Raw genomic sequence first — 22,315 nt, 5'->3', positions numbered from 1 at the left:
AATAAATATAATCCATATTTCAAAAGAAAGAAAAGATGGATCTGGACTCTTCAACAAAAGAATCACTCAGATTTACCTTTGGTATGTACTATTCTGCAATTGGTAGAATGATTAGGACTTTAAGTACATGGCAGAAAAGAAGTATAAATAAAAGTTCTACCAGCCAATAACACAGGAGGTACTGAATTCCTGAGATTCTTGTCCAGTACTATTATACTTATTGTAACCACAGCATTATGGCACATTTCTTTTTGTCCTCTCGCCCCCTTTACTCAACAAAAGCTGCAAAAATATAGCTTGTATTGTAGCATTTACCTTCCTCACAGTTTTCGCCTTTGTAGCCAACAGAGCAGACGCAGTTCCCTTCAATGCAAGAACCGTGGCCCCCGCATGAAGGATCAATACATTGGCTTATTGGTACATCACACTCTGGCCCTTTCCAGCCACTGTAGCACAAACAGGCTCCTTTGGTGTATTGTCCATTGCCACTGCACAGAACTGGGCACGCAGCTGGAAAATTGAATTAGAGAAAAAAAGATAACAGCATGCCATGTATATATATCCACATACAGTGCACAAGGATATGTGTAAGACTATACTAGTAAGCAACAGACTTCAAATTGTGATTTAATGGAAAATGCAAGTCATGCTGCTCTGATTGATCTTTGAGGACCTATAGATCTATGAGAGATGCAAATAACTTTTACTGAACAACCTATGCTTGATGAAAAGAGACCCCCAACTTTGGGGTCTGAATTGAATTTTATTTCAGCAGTGGATATAATTTCAATAAATAGGTTCACTTTCTCATTTTGCACAATTTATAATCTGAAATCTATTACTTAATAAATCTCTATATCAAGCAGCACACAACTGTGGATATTTAATATTACAGCACTATCTTTGCATATGAAAGAAAAATAATTTCCATGCATTTTATAGCAATACACAAATAAGGTATATAGTATCAAATACAATAGGGCATCAAAACATCCTTAATTAAAAAACACAATAAAATAAACAAGTTTAAAAAACCAAGAACAGAGATAGTATTATTACAGATGAACATTGCTTGACATGTTAGTAACATCTAAACAAAGGGACCCTTCAGACTAGTTGGGCTCTAAGTCAAAATAATTACATAAAAGATACATTATAATGAACAAATGTCCTTAACACAAATAACTGAAATGTTATAGAAAACTGTTATTACGCCTTACATTTTACCCATTCAAAAACATGAAGACCTGAGTATGTGCATATTAACATGAAGGTATACTTATGTTATATAAAGGTAAAGGTAAAGGGACCCCTGACCATTAGGTCCAGTTGCAGACGACTTTGGGGTTGCGGCGCTCATCTCGCTTTACTGGCCAAGGGAGCCGGCATAAAGCTTCTGGGTCATGTGGCCAGCATGACTAAGTCACTTCTGGCAAACCAGAGCAGCGCACGGAAAAGCCATTTACCTTCCTGCCGGAGTGGTATTTATCTACTTACACTTTGACGTGCTTTCGAACTTTATGTATATATTTGTAGAAAGGTCATTTTTAAAAATCAAATGTCTGTAAGCTATTACTATTTTAGCTATTAGCTATTTTTATTAATGCCGAGATGTGTTTATAAGTGCTGTGTGAGGCTGCTCCAAGAATGGAAGGTCGCGGTGCATCTCTCATATCCTGCCTAACCCTCATCTTTCAGCTCAATCAATGATTGCATGCAGAGACGTCCTGTCCCATTCTTTGTAATCACCTGGTGTGCTTGATGGGGATCCCTCCATGCATAGGAATTATGCTCACAGAAGGAGCAAGCGGACTAAACTCATTTGTTTTCAAGGGATTCTAAAAAGATTATTGATAGCCACTTAATTAGTTTAAATCATATTTATTTTGAAATGAATGGAATGTAAAATAGATATATGTAAGATTTGTGGCTGATGATGTATTGATTGTTGAATAAAGGTCTTTAAAAAAGGAAATACCATGCTGATGTTACACAATGCAACACATACAAAACAGTACATAAGGACTTCCACTTGGAACGCAGTAGAAGATGGCTGAAAATCTTAGTGTTTTAAGTGTCAGGTGTAACTTCAGCCTGAGCACAGCAGAGTTCGCGCAGGTTTTTCCGGAAGCTTCTGGCGGTAACTTAAATGACTAGACGTCTGGACGCAGAATAACTATTTACAGGATTTATTAAATAAAAGAAATCCAGAGTTTCTATGTACAACTTTAGAACTCAAAAACAAAGTAAAATAAATCCTTTCCTCTCTCTCTCTCTCTCACACACACACACACAACCGATACAGCACCTTTCCTCCTACACTCACCACACCACGTACTGTGCTAGCTTTTTCTGATAACAGGACTCAGTGCTAATCATCAACCAATGAGAGAGCTGTTACTATGGGAGAAGCAGACCTTGGCTTTCTGCCCAGTGTTAATTGCTTGTCCTAGAGTTGATTGTGTGAAGAAGTAATCTGATGGTTTCTCATGCTACCAATTTAACAAAAACCCGAACAGAAAATTCCATCTCTCCGACCCCACGGGCTGATTTATGAGGCTGCCGAGGGGAGTATGCAGCCTCCTGAAGCCCCCCCAGGGTATGGGGGGTGCAGTCTCAGCCGCAGTGGCCCATTACCAGCTTCGACCTCGGAAGAAGGGAGAAGCGGGGGGCCCTGGGTGGAAAGCCCCCGTGGGGGTTCGGATCCCCCGGACGCCATCTCTACGAGCGAAAACAGGCTCCATGATTTAAGAGAGAAATTAGATATGAGTCGTGGACATGCTTCAGACAAAGAAGGAGATTTATACTACAAACTACAGCCACTGAGAAAACAAAGGATTGAGGAATGTCTTTCATCAGATTAGAAGGTATGCGACGGAACAGAAGGGGAAGGCTGAAACTTTATAATTGTGTTTTATATCTACTTAATACCCTCCTTCCGGATGAGCCGTTTAAAATATTTAGAAAGCAAGGGAAATTTGAATTAGACTATGTGAATTGAAAATACAAATAATAATCAAAGTTTATAATTGAGGATCTGTTTGGAATGTGGTTGAAGGTTCCCTAAATTTATGGATATCAGAGAGAAGCAAACTTGTTAGCAGTTGGAAACCTGTCAAGAAACTGCTGAGATATGACGCAGCTTTAAAAACATTTCAGCCATCTTAAGAAACAACCGGTCGTAACAGCAGTCAAAGGGGGAGGGAGCCATGAATAAAGACATTGGATTTGTGTATGAGGTTGTGACTTGGCAAACCTTCCCTAAAAAGGCTGCTGTGTGCAGAAACATCTGATTTATTGGAACTGTTTGAGGATCGGGGTCGCTGAGCTGTGCTGCAGCAAAGAGGGAGCTAATCCTGTGTAGAAAAGCAAAGTCCCAGTGCAGGGCACTGCAGCCTGCTCCCTCAGCACAAGCACTCATTGGAGCAGGCTGAAGCTTTAAGGACTGGGCTGTATTACACAGTATGTTGTGAATCCTGTCTTTTATTATTTCAGAAATAAATGACAATTTAAGACAGAAGTTCATTATTCCACAGACCACTGGGAAGTATACTGTAGACAGATGTGCAATCAATTTATTACCAGTGCTCTTCAAGCTGACCCTGTGAGAATCCTTCCTCAAGAGGATAATTAATTCTGCATCTGTAATAACTCAAGCCAAAATGTTCTTTTTAGCAGAAATTAAACTGCTGCTGCTGTGATATTGTATATGTTTTCCCCAGTGAGAGAGATGGATGGTGGTTCACTAGGGTCTAAGCTGAAAACTACAAACTTATTCCATATCTAATTTTATTCTAACCTGGAAAAAAACTTCAGTTGTTAACAAAATGCTTCAAAAACAGGCAATATATTTTACTTTCCAAGCAATGGAGCAGGAGATGAAGATGTTGGGTGTTCTTATCTGTCAGAATTATATAATCTTATTTAGCCCTCCAATCTTGATACCCAGCACAGTCTTCAGGATGTATATTTTAAAAGAGGATGTATGTTTTAAAACAGAATGTATGTTTTAAAATATTTTCCCAAAACAATTTCAACTATTTTCCCTCTTTCATTCCCATCTTCATTCAGGACATTTCCAAAAGAAAAAAACCCTGTTTCCAACTCTTGTTTCCTATTTCTGTTCTCACATGGCCAGCCCCCCCACCCCCATACTGACAGTTCCTGTCTCCTTAGTTTTACTCAATATGAATTTCAGACAGTGTTTCCTAATCCCAGTTTTCTCTCTTTCACCACCAAATTCTCAGGCTAACTTTCCTTAAGATCTGCATGCCTGCTATATAGGAAAGATAAGACTAACTAAATTGCATGTTTTGTTTGGCACCAGCAAGTATAGATTCCCTGCTGACACTAAACTTCCAATATGGCTGGTTGTTCAAAGCATTCATGTTGACAATGCATAGCTGAATGTTGAATTTAGAAGCAGAGAAGTTTCTGGACAGTGGGTGGCTGTCCCGTTGGTTGAGACCAGGAGACACTGTCTGTTTTCTTGAATCATGCTCGTCTAGCTTCCATCCAAATGAAACTTAGGTTCAAAATTTGTTATAAAGAGCTGGTTGTTGCTACAAAAGCTTTTTATTCTGAGGGTGGGTTCCATTTACATAATGGAAATATTGGAAATATCAGCTATATAGGTTTGTTATTTTCTGAATTTTGAAATACAATGAAAAAATAGTTTACATTGCTTTTCAATTTTAAATAAAAATTAAAAAGACAAATATAAAAACGTATTGTTTTTGTGTGAAGTCACTTCAGGGTAGTACTTCTCTAGTAGTACCAGCAATTGCATTTTTAACAGACTTCAGACAGGGATAGAGGTTGTTACCCTGTTTTATTGTTAAGTGGCCTTTGAAATGTGGTCACATTGGTATTGTAAGTGCACAATACCAATTTTACCACACAAACTACTGACCTTCTCAGGAGTCGCTGATCACCATAAATAATGCTGACAACCATCTAGCGAAAAAGGATTCCCAATTATGGATGATACTCACTGAGGGATACTTTGGGATGTTCTCAAACAGAAATGCAACATTTAATGATATATATTTTTCCCTATCTTACAACTTACTTCTTCTTTCATTGTAAGTAAAACTATGGGCCACTGATTTGCCATTTGTGGTACAGTTAGTATAAAACCAGGTAAGGCTTACACACACAGCTTTATATTACTTTACATTCAATACTATTGGTTTTAAAAACTGCAAGAGAAACAGATACAGAGACACAAACGTATGACCATTCTCCTAATGAGAACTGTGGTGGTAATTTAAATTTCCTATTCCAGTGCTATCAAACTACACATTAGCAGGCAAAAAAGAGAATCACAGAAGGACAAAAAAATCATCAGGTGTGTCAAATTCCTGACATTCAGAAGCCATGTGGGGAAAGCAGCACACGCTGACTTAAGCACTAAAGTATAGATGCTTTAATTAATCCAGGGTGAATTTAATTGCTTTAGTTAAGTGGAAATCGGGTTAAAAATGATGCAGAGCATGCTGGGGTGTGTTAAAAACATGACATATGAGTTGGATGAATCAATAAATTAAAAGTGCACAGATGTTTTAATTAAACCCAGAGAAGTTAACCAAGATCACTAGAGACTTTTAAGCCCATGATTAATTCAATTCATTTTAAATACCTGTAGAGATATGAGGATGCCTCCATTTTGAGAGTTATAAAAGTTCTCAATCAATAAGCACTTAAGCTGCTTGGGTTTAAAAAAAAGCCTTTAAGAATAACAGAAGGCAGATCACTGGGTTCAAGACTTGCTAGTGCCAGCAGCTATGAGCAACCGGAAAGGATGAAAAGGATGAGCGAAGACATAAGAATATAAGAACCTGGTGGATCCAACCAAAGGCCCATTCAATCTGGTATCCTGTTCTTACAGTGGCCAACCAGATGCCTGTGGAAAACCCGCAAGCAGGACCTGAGCACAAGAGCACTCTTCTCTCCTTTGGTTTCCAGCAACTGGTATTCAGAAGCATTACTGCCTCCAACCGTGGTGGTGGAACATAGCCATCATGGTAGTATTCACTGATAGCCTTATCCCCCAAGATTTTGTCTATTCCTCTTTTAAAGTCATCCAAGCTGGTGGCCATCACTGCCTCTTATGCGACTGAGATCCCTATCCTGAATCTTATAAATATCTTCAGTGGATATCCACAAGTTGTAGTGCTATGAAAGAGGAATGAAAAAGTTTCTCTGTCCTATTTCTCCATGACATGTATAATTTTATACACTTCTATCATGTCACCTTTAAACTGACAAGTCCCAAATTCTGTAACCTTTTCATATACAGGAAATGTCCCAACCCCTTGATCAATTTGGTTGTCTTTTTCTAACTCTAAAATAACCTTTATGAGATGAGGCAACCAGAACTGTACACAAAATCCAAATGCAGCCACAAATTTAGAGAAGCATGGAGCAATTAGATTTGAATACTGACTCAGGAAGGAAACCATTGAGGACTCCTGTACAGTGGGCAGGAGCTCACAGAGGGGAAGGGTCTGGAAGCATAGATATAACAAAATGACAAGACACTATGGTGGGATTGAAACGGCTACAACTTTATTGATTACAGATGCAATTTGATTTTGGCATAGGCACTGGGTATGTATCCTGAATCAGCCACCTTGATTGCTGGCTAATAGCTCAGTCAGGATTGATCCTGGGGTTAAGGATCTCCCTATGATCCAGATTGAATAGGGCGATCCCACCAGGTTGTCATTTGGGGTGTTCTATGGCCCATCAGTCCCGTCTGGAATTTCTAACAGAACCCTACCCCTGGACCTCTTTACCTGCATGCCCTGAATTTTGATCCAAGATCCAGAGGTGGGGCACCAAGCCATCCCCTAGCTTTTGACTAAAGGATCCAATCCAATGCCTCTTTCAACCAAAGCTGTGACAGTTGCTATGAGGAAGGCAGAACCCCAAGACAGGCCCAATTTGTCTGCAGGGAAATTCTGCCCTGGCCCCGAATTTGGCAACAGAGTAATTTCATAACAAGTTCTGCCTACTTTCCTCCAGGCAGAGCCAGAACATACTGGGTAGTTGGGAGGCATGACCAATTCTGGACTGTGCTGCCTGACCACAGCACAGCTGGCTTTTATGCCTTTGTGGTGGACCTGACAGAAGACTGCCTCTGTTAGGTCTGCCACAAAAGCACTGTGCCCCCTCCCCCGAACACTGAAGAAGTGTGCATGCACACGAAAGCTCATACCTATGACAAACTTAGTTGGTCTCTAAGGTGCTACTGGAAGGATTTCCTATTAGTACTGTGAAGAAATCACATTTTAAAACATATTTACAGGGACAGGCCACTTAACAATCTATGATCCAGCTTTCCAACCCAGCTTTCTTTCTTCTCCTCTCCACCAACCCACTCTGTAGGGTCAAGGGAACACCAGAACACTGTGTCGGGATTGTTCCATCTAGCAAGCTTGCACTGACAGAATGATCAAAAGAGTGCAACATTGAACTCCTTCCCATAGTTAAAGGTAAAGGGCCCCCTGACCATCAGGTCCAGTCGTGTCTGACTCTGGGGTTGCGGCGCTCATCTCGCTCTATAGGCCGAAAGAGTCGGCGTTTGTCCGCAGACAGCTTCCAGGTCATGTGGCCAGCATGACAAAGCTGCTTCTGGCGAACCAGAGCAGCACACGGAAACACCGTTTACCTTCCCGCCAGAGCGGTCCCTATTTATCTACTTGCACTTTGATGTGCTTTCAAACTGCTAGGTGGGCAGGAGCTGGGACCAAGCAACGGGAGCTCACCCCATTGCAGGGATTCGAACCACCGACCTTCTGATCAGCAAGCCCTAGACTCTGTAGTTTAACCCACAGCGCCACCTGGGTCCCATAGTTACGCCACTGTTATTAATTTAATAGGTCCATGCCAAATTTACAAATCCCTATATTGCTAACCATGGGCATAGCCAAGGGGAGGCGGGGGGGGGGGGCAGCTGCCCCCATAAATCAAGTAAATTTAAGTATTAAGTAAATAAAAAAATACTTAACTGAGGTTCTGCCCCCCTAACATGAAGTCTGTCCCCCCTAACATAAATCCTGACTATGCCCATGTTGCTAACAATGGTTTAATGCCCCTGTTGATTACATTACTTCTCCCTCTGACCCAGACTCTGTAAATGCTGTGAATGCCCTATGTATAATGAGTAAGAAGAACGCAATGAGATGGCAGATTTGTAGATATTGAGCCTTTCTCTCTTTTTTTTAAACTGCACGAGAAGTGAGCAACAATGATTAAAGTTTCATTAGTCTTATTTAAGACAGGGAAATGTATACCTGGTACCATTATGACAACCCCTGGACCCCTGCACATTTTTGTTATTTGCATATGTGAGAGCCCCTGCTTTGCCTACAAGCTGCTGAGCAACTAAATATTTGGAGAATGACAACATACTTTCACCAATGTCTAATTAAAGCCAATGTCTGTGTTTTCTAATAGTAACATTGTTTGGCCTTCAGTGACAGATGTGGACCAGCAGGAGTTGTCATTTCCAGTAGTTAGTATCTACTTACTTACCTACTAATTTGAAATTTACCTTGTCAAGTTCCTATACAGGAGGTCACAAGCATTCATGTAACATAGTGGATTTGACATGAGCACTCAGCTTGTCAGAGGTGTAGCTTATTGAAAATGAGTCCAGGGTTGTTGTTGTTTGTTTGTTTTAACTTAAGAGTGATGCAGAAACAGTAAGCATTTAAACATGAGAATGGATGCACTGTGTTTAATGCGCTTAATTATTTTAAACAAAACAAAATGGAAGGCTATTAATGAAATTTACAAAAACAACAACAACAACCTACCCTTATATTGATACTTATTGAAATGGGACCATCCTTTGACAGCAGTCAAAAATAAATAAAGTGAAAGCAGTAAAATGATGAAACCACACAGGGTGGGGGGGGGGGTGAGGGAATCCTGACAAAAAAACTGAGCTTAAGAAGGCAAAACACTTTTCATAGCTGCCAAGTTATCCCTTTTTTACAGGGATTTTCCCTTATGCTGAATAGGCTTCCTCGTGAGAAAAGCGAAAACTTGGCAGCTATGACACTTTTATGGACAGAAAGGGGAAGTAATTGTAGCAGGGTGGTGGTAGTACAAGTTAGTTATCTAAAGATAACAAAATTCAATTAAACTCATTAATGTAAACAAATGGTTTTTGTTTTTATTTGCTTAAGCTTATCTGCTTAAATGATAGTGTAAATGCCACTAACTGGATATTGCTAGATGTGTCTCACAGCACAGTCCTAGGCACATGCACTGGGGTGTAAGTCCCATTGGGTCTTACTTCTGAATAAACATACATAGGTCTGCATTGTTAATTCCTCTGTGTGCTATGAATCACATATCTCAGAATCAAATACTGCCCTTTAAGTTAGTTAAAATAGCCACAGACCTATTTATATTAATCATTTACAAAAGTAATGCAAGCCTTCAGTTTTCAAGGCATGTGCTATGCAATCCTATGCATTTTTACTCAGAAGTAACAGCCACCGTGTCCAATGGGGCTTACTCCCTAGTAAGTATGTTTGGAATTCCTTTGGACCCCATAGAGAAAGTGTAGCTTATTGAAAATGAGTCCAGGGTTGTTGTTGTTTTGTTTGTTTGTTTTAACTTAAGAGTGATGCAGAAACAAACATGACAACCAACTAAGGAAGATACTGTACAATGGATATCTCAGCAGCAAGTGAATATCATGTAACAATATAACCCTTGCGCAAGACATACTATCCCTTGATTTTTCCTTGCCTTGGTTATTTCTCCCATCATATATAAAAATTGCTTCTTTACAGCATTTAAACTGGCTAAGTAATTTAAGAGCTGGCTAAAAGCCTTTTTAAAAATGAAATGAATTTTTCCTGTAGAGACATACAAAGAACATACATTAAAACATAAATAAATGTCTGAACATAACTTAAAACATAAATAAATTTCACTTCCAGAGATTAACAGGCATAGCAAATATTCTTTGCAATGTACAGCATGAAGATAACAAGTATCATTATTATCCCTACTGTTATTACCGCATAAATAAACAACTATGAGTTCTACAAAGTAGCATACTGAGACGGTTAATACACTGGGATTACAACATTAGTTTTCTTTTTCACATATATGACAAAATCATACCATTCTGAGTTAAAACTATCTCTCTCTCTCCAGTCACTCTAGTCAACTTAAATAGCCACCTTTTCAACCTAAGCTGTATCCCCAAAATGGGCAGTCATTAGATTTCTTCTGTTAAAAGATGACTTATCGACACTTTACTTCTCAAACTGTTATTGTTGTTTGAGAAAATGTTGTCTTACTATTTCCTAACAAGTTTATTTTCTTCTTTACACTGCTTGACTGGATGGTGCAAACATTCTCAGGCATATATCCAACAGATTGTAACAAAAGAGGGATTACAAGAAAACAGGGATCATGTAGCCAGAAGATGTCATCACAATACTAGCCTTCATGCATGACTAATATGTGGAGCGCAAGCATAGTGAAAGGGGTTGTGGGACCACACGTTCAGCACTGCACCCAAAGATGTACTGCTCCTCCTGTCCCTGGGCAATCAAGTTACTAAATCACATGGGAAGACTCCCCACACAGAGAAGGATCATGCCATATATAATGGCATGATCCTAAAGACGTGTACAACAGAAATCTCATGGTTCAGCTACAATATAAACATTGATAGTATTAATATTAATAGATGCTACTGTATATGCACTAATAATAATAATATTAATATTAATAATAGTAACAACAACTACTACTACTACCTACCTTTCTTTGTGTGTTGTATGCCACATATGTGGACAGCCTAACTCTAGTGTTTGTCCCATTGGAATTAACTGGCAGGAAACATCTTTAGGAACTTCTTAAATATAGTATACTTTAAAAGTATAATAGCCCTATGCTGTTAAGTCCTAAATGTTGCAGCAACATAAAAAAGCCTCACACTTGAAAAACATGCTACAAAATACTTTCTGCAAAATCATAGGATTAAATGCAACAGGCTTTACACTAGTGTGAGAATAAAAGAGATGTCAGTGTCAATGATCTAAACAAACCTGGACTTTATCAACTGTACAATTTAATGTTGATATTTTCTGGGGGTGAGATGGAGATGGAAAGATGCATTTATAGGACTAGGCTGCTACTCACTCTACATTTGATTCTTTTTTTCTTGTATAGCGTAGCACAGAAATTAAGTCTCGCTTTCAAAAGCCCTACAGGAAAACAGAACTCCAATATGTCTTAGGTAAAATGTTACACAAATCATTTTCACTACAATGACAAATGATTCCTATACATAGCTGCCAAGTTATCCCTTTTTAAAAGGGATTTTCCCTTATGCTGAATAGGCTTCCTCGCGAGAAAAGGGAAAACTTGGCAGCTATGTTCCTATAGCACAGGATAAAACACATAATGAGGAATATTTGAAGACAAATATAACACTACCTTTAGCACAATCTGCTCCATGGTAGCCAGGAAAACAGTGACAAATTCCAGACACACATTCACCATTCCCGTGACAATTACGTGGACAGTCCTGCACAGAATCTGAAAGACAGGTGCAATCAATGTGTTAGCCACTCCCTTTTTAGTCTATGGTGATGTTATTTTTTAATGGTCACACACAATGTAAGTTCAACAACTAAACTCCATAATCAGAAGTTACCTGAAGAAAGACAAAAATATTAACACTTCTTAGAAGTACTGTATATCTCTTGAATTCTTGAATTACAGAGACTGTGTTTAACAGGTGGTTTTTGTAAACTTTTTCCATTTTCTTTTTCTTTGGCAAAGCTGGTGTTTCCGCTACATGGAAAAGACCTATTATATTGCACTTGTAGGCATTAAACAGACCTATTTTCCATATGAGGAAAAGAAGCAGCAGAGAGGTCCCTTCTGTCATATAATGAGTCCAAATTACACAGTCACAGCCAGGGGTCTCTTGCGCTAATGATTAGAATGAGTCATTGTAACTTTGGTAACCGACTGCAATCGTATATTATGAGTCAGAAGGGAGGTTCCTATATAAGATGTGGTTTTTGTTACTGTATGTAGCTTTTGTGTGTGATAATTGCTATACCTTGACAATAGTTTTGCATGCACAAAGTATTATAATGTGGCAATTTTTCAACCTGTTTCCCACAGCTTAACGTATTACACTTATGTTTGAGTCACTGGAAGCACAAGCTTATTACTGCATCAATCTCAATATAGAAATTATGTTATTATTGCTGTATTTCATGTGAAAATGTTCTTCATTTGCATAAATGTAGGAAAGCTTATGTAAAGTACCTCCATGTTTGAAAGCCTGATTTTACAGCTACTTTTGTTTTTGTTTTTATCCACCCTATTAATCAATTACTTTCAAAGTTATAACACAATAACCATAATTCTGTCACATGTAAATTATTAATGCATAAATTTAACAGTGAAAATCTGCAATTTAAAAAGTTATACATTTAGAAAACGCTGAAAGTACAACCCTTCTTTTTACAATGGAATCTTATCATGTCTATTCAGAAAAAAAGTCTGAAGGAATTCAATGGGACAGCTGCATACTACATAAGAGTTATTGCTGAGAGTATTTTGTATCTCATCTTAATATGAGGTCATATTTTAGATTACTACCTCTGGCAATACTTTTCACTTTTTCAAAAGCTTTTCATTTCACCCTTCGTGTCATTCCTTGTATGTCTCATATTTAGACTTGTGAGTGCAGCTGTTTATGTAGCCAAAATAGCAGGGACAAGATTTGCAGAAGTACTGAAAATATTTAGGGAAAAAACCCATAAGGAGGTTCTGTTGGTAGACTCTACAGAGATTCCAGAATTCAATTTGCTTCCTAGTACTCTGAAAGAAAATGTCCTGTCAAAAAATTGGCAATGGAATACAGAATCAGCTACTATATCATCAGTTCAGTATTTTGCTGCTGACATAGTATTGTCAGATTTTAAAATTGTATCATAATTTAAATATAAGTTATCAGGGTTCCAAATCTGTATGGTAGGCTTCCCAGCTATAAGTATTTTCCTAATTTGTGGCTGGTGGAGGGAGCAGAGCAACAGTGTTGAGTCTCCCTGTCCACATGATTACAACTGTGTGGATCGTAATTGAATAGGGCTGAATAAAAGTGCAATGTACTTTATGAACTTATGCTTGTGTGCTTGTACAGACACAAATAATTTATATACTTCTGTAAAATGTAAAGAGCAAAAAAAGTACTACTGCTATTGTTCAATCTTCTGAAATTATATACCAATTGAAATGACAAAAAGCAAACCATGTAATAAACCGAAAACCATGTAGTAAGACAAAAAATAAACCATGTAGTAAAAAGGGCATTGCCAATAATCATCATCAGCATTTTTGAACATTATTTACAGTACTTGATAGGAATTATATAAACTGGCTGTAAACTTTTTCTAGTTCTCTCATGTGTTGAATAATATTCCTATATACTGTATTCAGATCTTCTGTGTATTTAGTATGAGAATATCTGGTTGACTTTGGCATTTTTTCTTCTATTTCATCTTGGTCAAGATTTCAGACCTCTCAATCTGTCTCGATGCTGAAAGTTCTCATAATAGATATGTGTCAAAGAACCTCTGAACTGAATAAAAGACTGTTCTTTTCTTCACATTTCAGGCCAATTACTATCATTGCACCATCAAGACTTCTACCTAACTATTACACCTATTACCTTCGACTTTCTCATAAACTGTACTTCATTTCTAGCAACACTTTCAGACCAAGCTATATAGACGAAAATGTTGCAAGCTACCGAACATGCTTTACTAGGATATCTTTGGCACGTTGGGCATTTGTGTCTATTGTGGCAAGGTGTATACTGTATATATCTCAATTATGTGTTTGCAAGGGGTGTATGGGGTCTTAGCGGAGCAGTAGCATCTCTGGAGATGGACACATCATTCTCCCTCAGGGGTAGTTTGTCTACCTTTAGTCCCCACCCTGCATTCAGCTCTCACCTGTAGCTTCTAGAAGCTGTCAGCATGTGACAGCGGACCCACCCCAGGACTGGATTTGACTGGCTGGCTAAACCAGGTGCGGGTAACCAATGGGTCTTAAACCCTTGGTGAGTTTGGGACTTTCCCTGCATGCAAATACAAGCTTCAGTGGATTGAGTGGATGAGACCAACAGCAGGTCCAACAGTCACGAAGGCAGTCACTACATGTGCTGTAGAGGGAAATGAGGACCAGATGGGGCTCATCAAACTGGGAAGATAGCCCATCTAAGAGAAGGAAAACCAAACCTCTGTTGCATTGCAGCCATACTCATTTGTGGTTTTTCAGGAGGAAACCTAAAGGAAAAATCTGTACCCACTGCCTTACAGGACATCTTCAGGAGAAGAATGGGCTAAGGAGTAAGCCCTACACAAACCGGAGTGAGGTGTCCATGAAAGTAGGATGGTGTCTTACTTGCCTCCTTCTGGCAACTCCTGCAGTGAAGACAAATGCATTGCTCTGCTTTCCCTTGAACCACATCAGCAAGGCTGAGAGGCAGGGTCTTGTTGCCTGGGCAGCCCAGGACCTCTATATGCCCTGCTCAGCCTTGTGTCCCATGCCTTCTGCATGGAAGGCAGCAGTTACGAGTTACCAATTTCTGCAGCCACAACAGTCTGCAGCAATTTGGCTTCAGCCCCAGAGCCACACTCCATTGTCTCTTGAGACAGACGGATGCCAACAGAACAAAATGTGTTTGCATGCACACATATGTATATTCTGTTATTACAACCTACTTCTTGGCTATTTCCTGTTTCTGGGAAAATTTGAAGAGTTATACTGTCAGGAAAGCCCAAACAATCTTTCTTAATAGCAACATTTCCTCAAATTTATACAGAGAATTTCCATCTAATTTTGTTGATTTTAAAAATTATGTGTATTGTACTATATTAAAGACTATCCTTAGTGCAAACAGACCGAAGGACAGATGTTTTCCCTCTGGTCTGCTCCAAAACCGCCTGCCCCCCCAACTTGCATGTGATTGGTTGAAAAGCCCACAAGCCCTGTGGTCAGTAGAGCTGACTGCAAATGAAGTGGCTCCCACAGCCATGCTGGTACCAGAGGTACCAAGCAGCAGGTAAGGCGGTCCTTAGTGCAATATTTATTATTTATTAAATTTGTATACTGTCCTATACCCACAGGTCACCGGATAAAATCACAATATAAAAACACAAAATACATATTCAACATATAACAAGAACAACCCAATAACCCTCCCATATCCACCATCACAGCCCTCAAAAAAGGAAGTTATATTTATTATCAGATACTGTAAACTATAACACAAAGAAAAAGCATGACCAAATAAATTATTAATGCTTTTTCTTTGTGTTATAGTTTACAGTGTCTGATCTGAGGCAGGTCTGTCATTCCCCCCTTAGATTCAAGCATGATTGCTAAATTTGTATTTATTAAAATTATGCAGTCCCTGACTATACTGAGTTCAATAAAGTATCTTCCCAGGTAAATTTGTTTAAAATTTCACCCTGAGCATCTTTTCCACATCTTACAGCCAACCAATCACAGAGTCCACAGCCAAGGCATACATACCCAAAATAACAGTATTGAAAGACACGACTTCTTTATCCTTTCCATCATTGTAAAAGGCAAGGTGCCAGGACCCCACATCCAAGTACTGAACAAATACAGCTTCATTCTGGACGAGAGTCTGGATGCTCCGGCGTTCTCGTGGAGATTCCACCACACTCCATTTCTCTTTCCCATCCAAACGCTCCATGAAGTCATACTATCGGATAGAAGATCAGGGAAAGGCATTTCATTATAAATTTAAATTGGTGGTGGTGTTATTATTAATTATCATCATCATCATTTCTTGTACCCCACCCATCTGACTGGGTTGCCCCAGTCATTCTGGGTGGCTTCCAACAGAATACAGTGGTACACCCGTTTGCGGGCGGGATCCGTTCCAGAGGTCTGGTCGGATCCCAAGGTTTCCACAACCTGAGGACCGCTTTTGGGCATGCGCAGCGAAACCCAGTAAAATACTCCCAAAGTTTACATAACCAGAGGGTTACGTAAACGGAGGTTTGACTGTTTAAAAAAACACAATAGTATATCACACATTAAAAACTTCCTGATACAGAGCTGCTTTCAGATGTCTATGGAAGGTCATATAATTATTTATTACTGATGGATGGCATTCCACAGGGCGGATGCCACTACCGAGAAGGCCCTCTGCCTGGTTCCCTGTAACTTCTCTCAATGAGGGAACCACCAGAAGGGCCTCGAAGCTGGACCTCTGTGTCCAAGCTGAACGATGGGGGCGGAGATGCTCCTTCAGGTATATAGGGCCGAATCAGTTAAGAGCTTTAAAGGTCCACACTAACACTGTGAATTGTGCTCAGAAAGTACTAATACTGTTCAGTATTTCATGCCTTTATTTTCACTGTACTAATGGTTGGCACCTCCTTCCAATGCTGCCTGGAATAAATAAATACACAATAAGAAAGGAGAAATAGGCAGCTTTATATGGTACTATTTTTTTATTTAAAAAAAAATCCCAATAACTTTTACAGGCCAGTTTTTTACAATATAAACTACATTTTTTCACTTTTATATTACTATGGATACTCTACTACTATAACTCACTCCCAGAATGCAGAGCAATGTGGAAATGAAGTTATTGGGTGGTATTACTCAAGAGTTGATCTATTGAAATTAGTGGGTCTAACAATTATTTTCATTACAGGTGCACTCTGAGTAATTCTAAGTTGAATTTGTTTAATCCTCTTTTAAACCATCCTAGTTGGTGGCCATTACAAAATCTTGCAGGAGTGAATTCCATACTTTAACTATGTGCTGTGCGAAGAAGTACTTTCTTTTGACTGTCCTGAATCTTCCAACATTCAGCTTACTTGAATGTCCCCCAAGTATTATGGGAGAGAAAGAAAAACCTTTCCCTATCCACTTCCTCTACACCAGCTGCAAATGTTGTAACCTTCCATCACAAGGGAGTTACTCTACCCACCTTGAACATTTTGGTTGCTATTCTCTGAACCTTCTCCAGCTCTACAATATCCTTTTTAACATGCAGTGAACTGTATGCAGTATTCAAAGTGTGCTCACAACATAGATTTGCATAAGAGCATTATTACCGTATATTGGCAGTGTTATTTTCAACCACTTTCTTAATGATCCCTAACATGGAATTTGCCTTTTTCACAGCTGCCTCACACTAGGTTGCAATCTTCATCAAGCTATCCACTACAACCTCAAGATATTGTTCCTAGTCAGTCACTGCCAGTTCTGAGCCCATGGATGTATATATGGAATTATTATTCTTTTGCCCCAGTGTACATCTCTTTAAACTTGTTTACATTCAATTGAAGTTGCACCTGCTCCTAGGAGAATCAGAATTAGAATTCCTCCTGGAATCTGAGGCACACATTGATGAAATGCTCTTTGACTACCTGTATTTTCATGTCATTGGAGGGAAATGAGATTATGAAATCTTGGTTAGCATTCCTGCATCATCACTGGGACATTCCTATGCTGGTGTGGTGGTATCAACTAGCTTATCCTGCATGGTATCCTGATAAGCTGGGTAGCTGAGAAACAGCATTGCCTCAGGTCAAATTTAACATTGGACACTAGTCTTTAACCATTTAGCTCACATGAGTATTGTAATAAATAAATAAAATTAAAAAATTGTCCAGTAGCACCTTTGAGACCAACTAAGTTTGTTCTGAAACAAACTTAGTTGGTCATTAAGGTGCTACTGGACAATTTTTTAATTTATTTCAACTGCGTCAGACCAACATGGCTACCTACCTGAATCAAGAGTATTGTAAGGCAGCTATATAACCCATTGCAACCCAGTTGGGCACAACAACAGGAATTCTAATGGAGACCAATTGCTTAGGAACTCATTTGAAACAAGTCTGTACCAATAGTCCACATCAAATAAAGGTACCCTTATTTGAATAAATAGTATCAATATGAAACTAATAAAACCAGAAATAGCAAGCAGAAATATCTGGTAACCAATAATTGTAGGCTGATGATAACATCCCACCCAAATTGTTTGAGGAATGGAGTATGTCTTAAATGAGATGTATAATGCTCTGAACTTGATTGAACAAAACCTGTTCCCTCATCTTGGGCATAATTCCATATAGATTGGTACAGACTTCTTTATCATCAATATGTGAGAATGTGAGTATATGGCAGCTTGATAGCCTTTAAAGCCCTTTTATGGATACAGTCTTATGATCTATACACAAACATATCAAATATTGTAATAGTTCCCAATGAAAATTTGTCTTGTCAGGCACATTTATCTCTCTAGCTGCTGATAGAGATAGATGGATGTGTCTGAAAGAAAGATGTATGCACTCAATATTAAGTTACCATAACTATGGGTCCCTTAACACTGGCATGCACAAACCAAATAGATTTCATATAAAAGGATGAGTCATTTGGAAGGTGCTTGCCTTGAATCTTTAATATGCCTCCATTATGAAAACTAATCATTATATTGCAAAGTGAGTTTTGCTAAATAATTATTAAATCTTGATTTAGTAAAGTATTTATTTTCCAAAAAATGAGGGTCACCCTCCTCTAGAATTATGAAACTGCTTTCAATAACAAAATGAAAAGGTTCTCAGAGGTTTTCTTCTAGATGCCAAACATGTGCCAGGTGCTTTGCTCATAGAAATAGAAGACCCACTAGTGACTCAAATGTAAATATGGCTAATATTCTTAAGCTTTGTTACCACTGAAATTATAACTCTGGGTGTATGCTGGACTACTTCAGAGCACAGGTGGAGCTTATATGATTGAGTGCTCCTCCATACAAAAATCTATTCACATAAGAAACTGCCTATGCAGAATTTTTGGTGGTGATGGTGGTTTATGAAGGAGCATGCAATCATGTGAATTCCCACCTACAGCCTGAAATGAAACAGCCAAGTCACAGGTTTATCACTTCAGTTACAACTATGTCTTAGGAGAGCACAGTAGAACTAAAAGGTTGAATCCAACATATACATTGCTATGAAAAATAAAAAGCACAAAGGCTTTTATCAGCCCCTCAGTCTAGTGTCTTTGACAAATGTTATTTAAACCTAGCTGTCAAGAGGAGGTTGAGGAGAGAGAGGTTAAAGACACAGTCATTAGCCTTTTGGAAAATATCCTGATTGGGATAACACCCTTGGAAAAACAAAGTTTATTGCTCTTTGGAAGGTTTGCTCACTGAGGGTCAACACAGAACAGTGTAGCAATAAAAGCTGACATTTCTCACTGGCAACATGCTGCTCTGCTTGGATTGTGTTGGCAGACTCTTCTGCCTCCCCTGTGTCTGATACTGATTCTATCTCAGACAGCAGGCAGGCTCAGCAGTTGGTAGGATCGAAGAGGAACAGCACACAGAGGAGCTAAAATGGTTTGAAGTGGCTGTAGCTGCAGGGACCTGGTCTCATTCCACAACTAGAAGTGCAACACTATTGTTAAACAGATAAGCCATTAGAGTTGACCCACTGAAAATGCCTGTTTAATTTATGTATACAACAGAGCCCTGGGGAAAGGTAACATGCTTGCACAGTGTCTTGTATATTTTGTTGTCTCTGTTCCATGTTTAGTTGTTCATCAGAGCAGTTTACTCAAACAAAAAGGGAAAGCTTTCATGACACCAGTAATAAATTAAATAATACCAGTAACAAATAAAGTTTTGGACCAATCGATACTTGCAGAACCTGACCTGTAATCTTACTTGAGTTACCTCTTAACAGCATTACACTGTCATGTGAGCAGTTTAACGAGTATGAAGAAAATTCCTTTAATGTATCCTATGATAACTGGCAATGTTTTGAATTTCTATATGGTTTTTTTTAACAGAGAAGTATTATGATGATACTACAAAATGGGGGTGGGGGAGCAGGGATGAGCTGACTTTTTCTCATTTGAGGTGCTGCACAAATTATAGCTAACTACTTAAATCAAATAATACTTTCCTGTTAGAGCAAACCAGCCCCAGACAAAAATCCTAGGTCTAATTCTGCTTTACCACTTGGTCACTTGGCTCATTGCTTTGCATTTTTCAGCTCTATTGATCTGATATAGTGCACTATTAAAATGAATTGTTTTTACAAAATGTTCTTGCTGAAAATGTCACATTCTCCCTAAAGCCATGTATAGACAGATAAAAGTGTAAGATGTGGGCCACGAAAGACAGTTGACAGCATTGCTGCTAATCAGGAAGAAACTGTGCAGATTCTACCCACTCAGCATAGAGGTCTTTGAAAATGTTGAGCACTGACCATTCTAGACATCTCAAACTCAAAAAGAACTCAGGAAAGAATGGATCTGTAAACAGAAAGAGCCACCGTATAGAAACAAAAATGATAAGCATTGTTGTAAAGCAGTTATGGAACCTGTGGCCCTTCAGGTGTTCTTGGACGACAACTCCCATCATCCTTGAGCATTGGCTATGCTGGCTTAGGCTGATAGAAGCTGAAGTCTAACAAATTTAGCCTGGATAGCTCAGTTTGTGCTGATAACCAAAGGCTACATCTTCGATCCCCGTATGGAACAGCTGAATATTCCTCCATTGTAGGAGGTTGGACTAGATGATCCTCATGGTCCCCTCCAACTCTATTATTCTATCTGATCCCAACATCTGGAGCACCACATATCTCCCCACTCCTGTTATAACAAACCCAGATCCTGTAAACCAATAAAAAGGCCCCTTCCTATGCTTTGTGCAATAATTTTTTTAAAAAAAAGTAACTCCGAATTGTTATAGCAACTCAAAGTAAGGCTGGATAGGATGGGTTGACATCCTACTTCTTTTTCAAACTAAAATATAGCCATGCCACTTCCTTTCAGGTGAACATAAGGCTGAACTGTTCTACTGTACTTCCTCTTTTCCTCCCACTTCTAAACCATCCAGCTTCCTCACCCCCACCCCCTCCACTTCAGGCATAGGCTTGTTACAGAGAATTTTCTTGTCTAACACTTATTTTTCTCTTCACCAGCCTTTTATTTGCAATCTTGTCTATCCTGCTCCTCACAGAGAAGCTGTTGATATAACAGAAGCAAATGCAATTGGATGCAGTGCTTCCTTGGTTTTGAGGTGAAGTTGTCCTTGATGCTCCTATGAAGTGTTGAGTGTTGCATCTTGGAATTATTCAGTTTTGCATTCCCCCCACTTCTTGGAATGTATGCCTTCATGCTGCATTTAATGGGTTCTGTTATTATTTGTCTGTGTTTTTGAAGTGTCAAATGCTAATTACAAAAGAATACAGTGAGCGAAGCATATGCAAGCAAGGCAAGTTCCTAAGAAGTAGTTTGAACCTTCAAAGAAGAAGCAAAAAAAGTTTTCCCATGGAGATACTGCAAGTCCCATGCAACACCAAAAGTAAAAAAGGAGAAGCATTGTGATCTCTCTTCTTTTGCTATGTTCTTTGAATCTCTGAAGTGTCTCTAAAGGGTAAGTATTATCTAGAGCTTTCTCTTAGTCAATGGATTCCTTCCCTTTCACTACCTCTCTTTTTCTCCCTTGCTATTTCTACTCCCTTTACTATCATGCAAATGTTCATAGGGAAATTACCTCAGGGCACCTCATACTGTTTCTTTCTATAATGACAAATAAACAATTTTCTAACTTTTTAGTGTGGTTACCTTGTAAGAAAGTTTAGCAAAACTTACTATAAAATATCTTTCTCACCAACATATCCTTCGGAAGTCTCACCAACATATCCCACAGTCTAAAATGCACTGGGAAATGGCAGTTTGGAATTCAGCACAAACTTGCCACCTGGTCCTTAGCTACTCACGAATGACACTCAGCTAAATAATATTGTACCTACAGCTTACCATTAAACATTATTATAAGAACACTCACTCCTCCTGACAGCCCCTTCACATGGGGGGGGGGGGCAAAATGTTTACCAAATATTTTATAATTTGCCACTTGACAGAGACCAATTTGCCTGAGTTAACACTGCATTCTTTTATGTTAAGCTCACAAGCATTGCAAGCCAGCATTTATGGAAGTTTGCTGCCCCTCTGAAACACTATTCCCTATCCACAGAATTGCAAAACATATTCTGAACAAGTATACAGCTCAATCAGTTTGACTGACTAAACTAGGCTCTTGGAATATTTGCTAAACAGTAATACAGAGAAGTTTCAATCTCATTGGAGCTCTCAGACAGGATCTGAGTCTTCGTAGTCTCAGGTTAATCATGTACCTAATTTTCTGATTATTGACTTGTTCCCACAAAGGATTCGACTTGCTTTG

The 22,315-nt window shown here is 38.9% G+C and overlaps 1 protein-coding gene across 14 annotated transcripts in view; it reads right to left on the bottom strand.

Moving 5' to 3' along the window:
• Positions 1-22,315, bottom strand: part of LOC118080205 (teneurin-2) — a 475,640-nt gene that overhangs the window by 113,343 nt on the left and 339,982 nt on the right. For all 14 annotated transcript variants that reach the window (XM_088661757.1, XM_088661752.1, XM_088661761.1 and 11 more), the window contains 3 exons: positions 15,604-15,799; positions 11,479-11,580; positions 316-510 (listed from right to left, as the gene is read on the bottom strand). In XM_088661757.1, the coding sequence (XP_088517883.1) occupies positions 316-510; positions 11,479-11,580; positions 15,604-15,799 (493 nt within the window). The remainder of the gene's footprint in view (positions 1-315; positions 511-11,478; positions 11,581-15,603; positions 15,800-22,315) is intronic.

This window comes from Zootoca vivipara, chromosome 2 (assembly GCF_965207765.1).
Source record: "Zootoca vivipara chromosome 2, rZooViv2.hap1.1, whole genome shotgun sequence".
NCBI classification, from domain to species: Eukaryota; Metazoa; Chordata; class Lepidosauria; order Squamata; family Lacertidae; genus Zootoca; species Zootoca vivipara.
The sequence above is the reverse complement of the archived record's forward strand: the minus strand, read 5'-3'. Positions and strand labels throughout refer to the sequence as shown.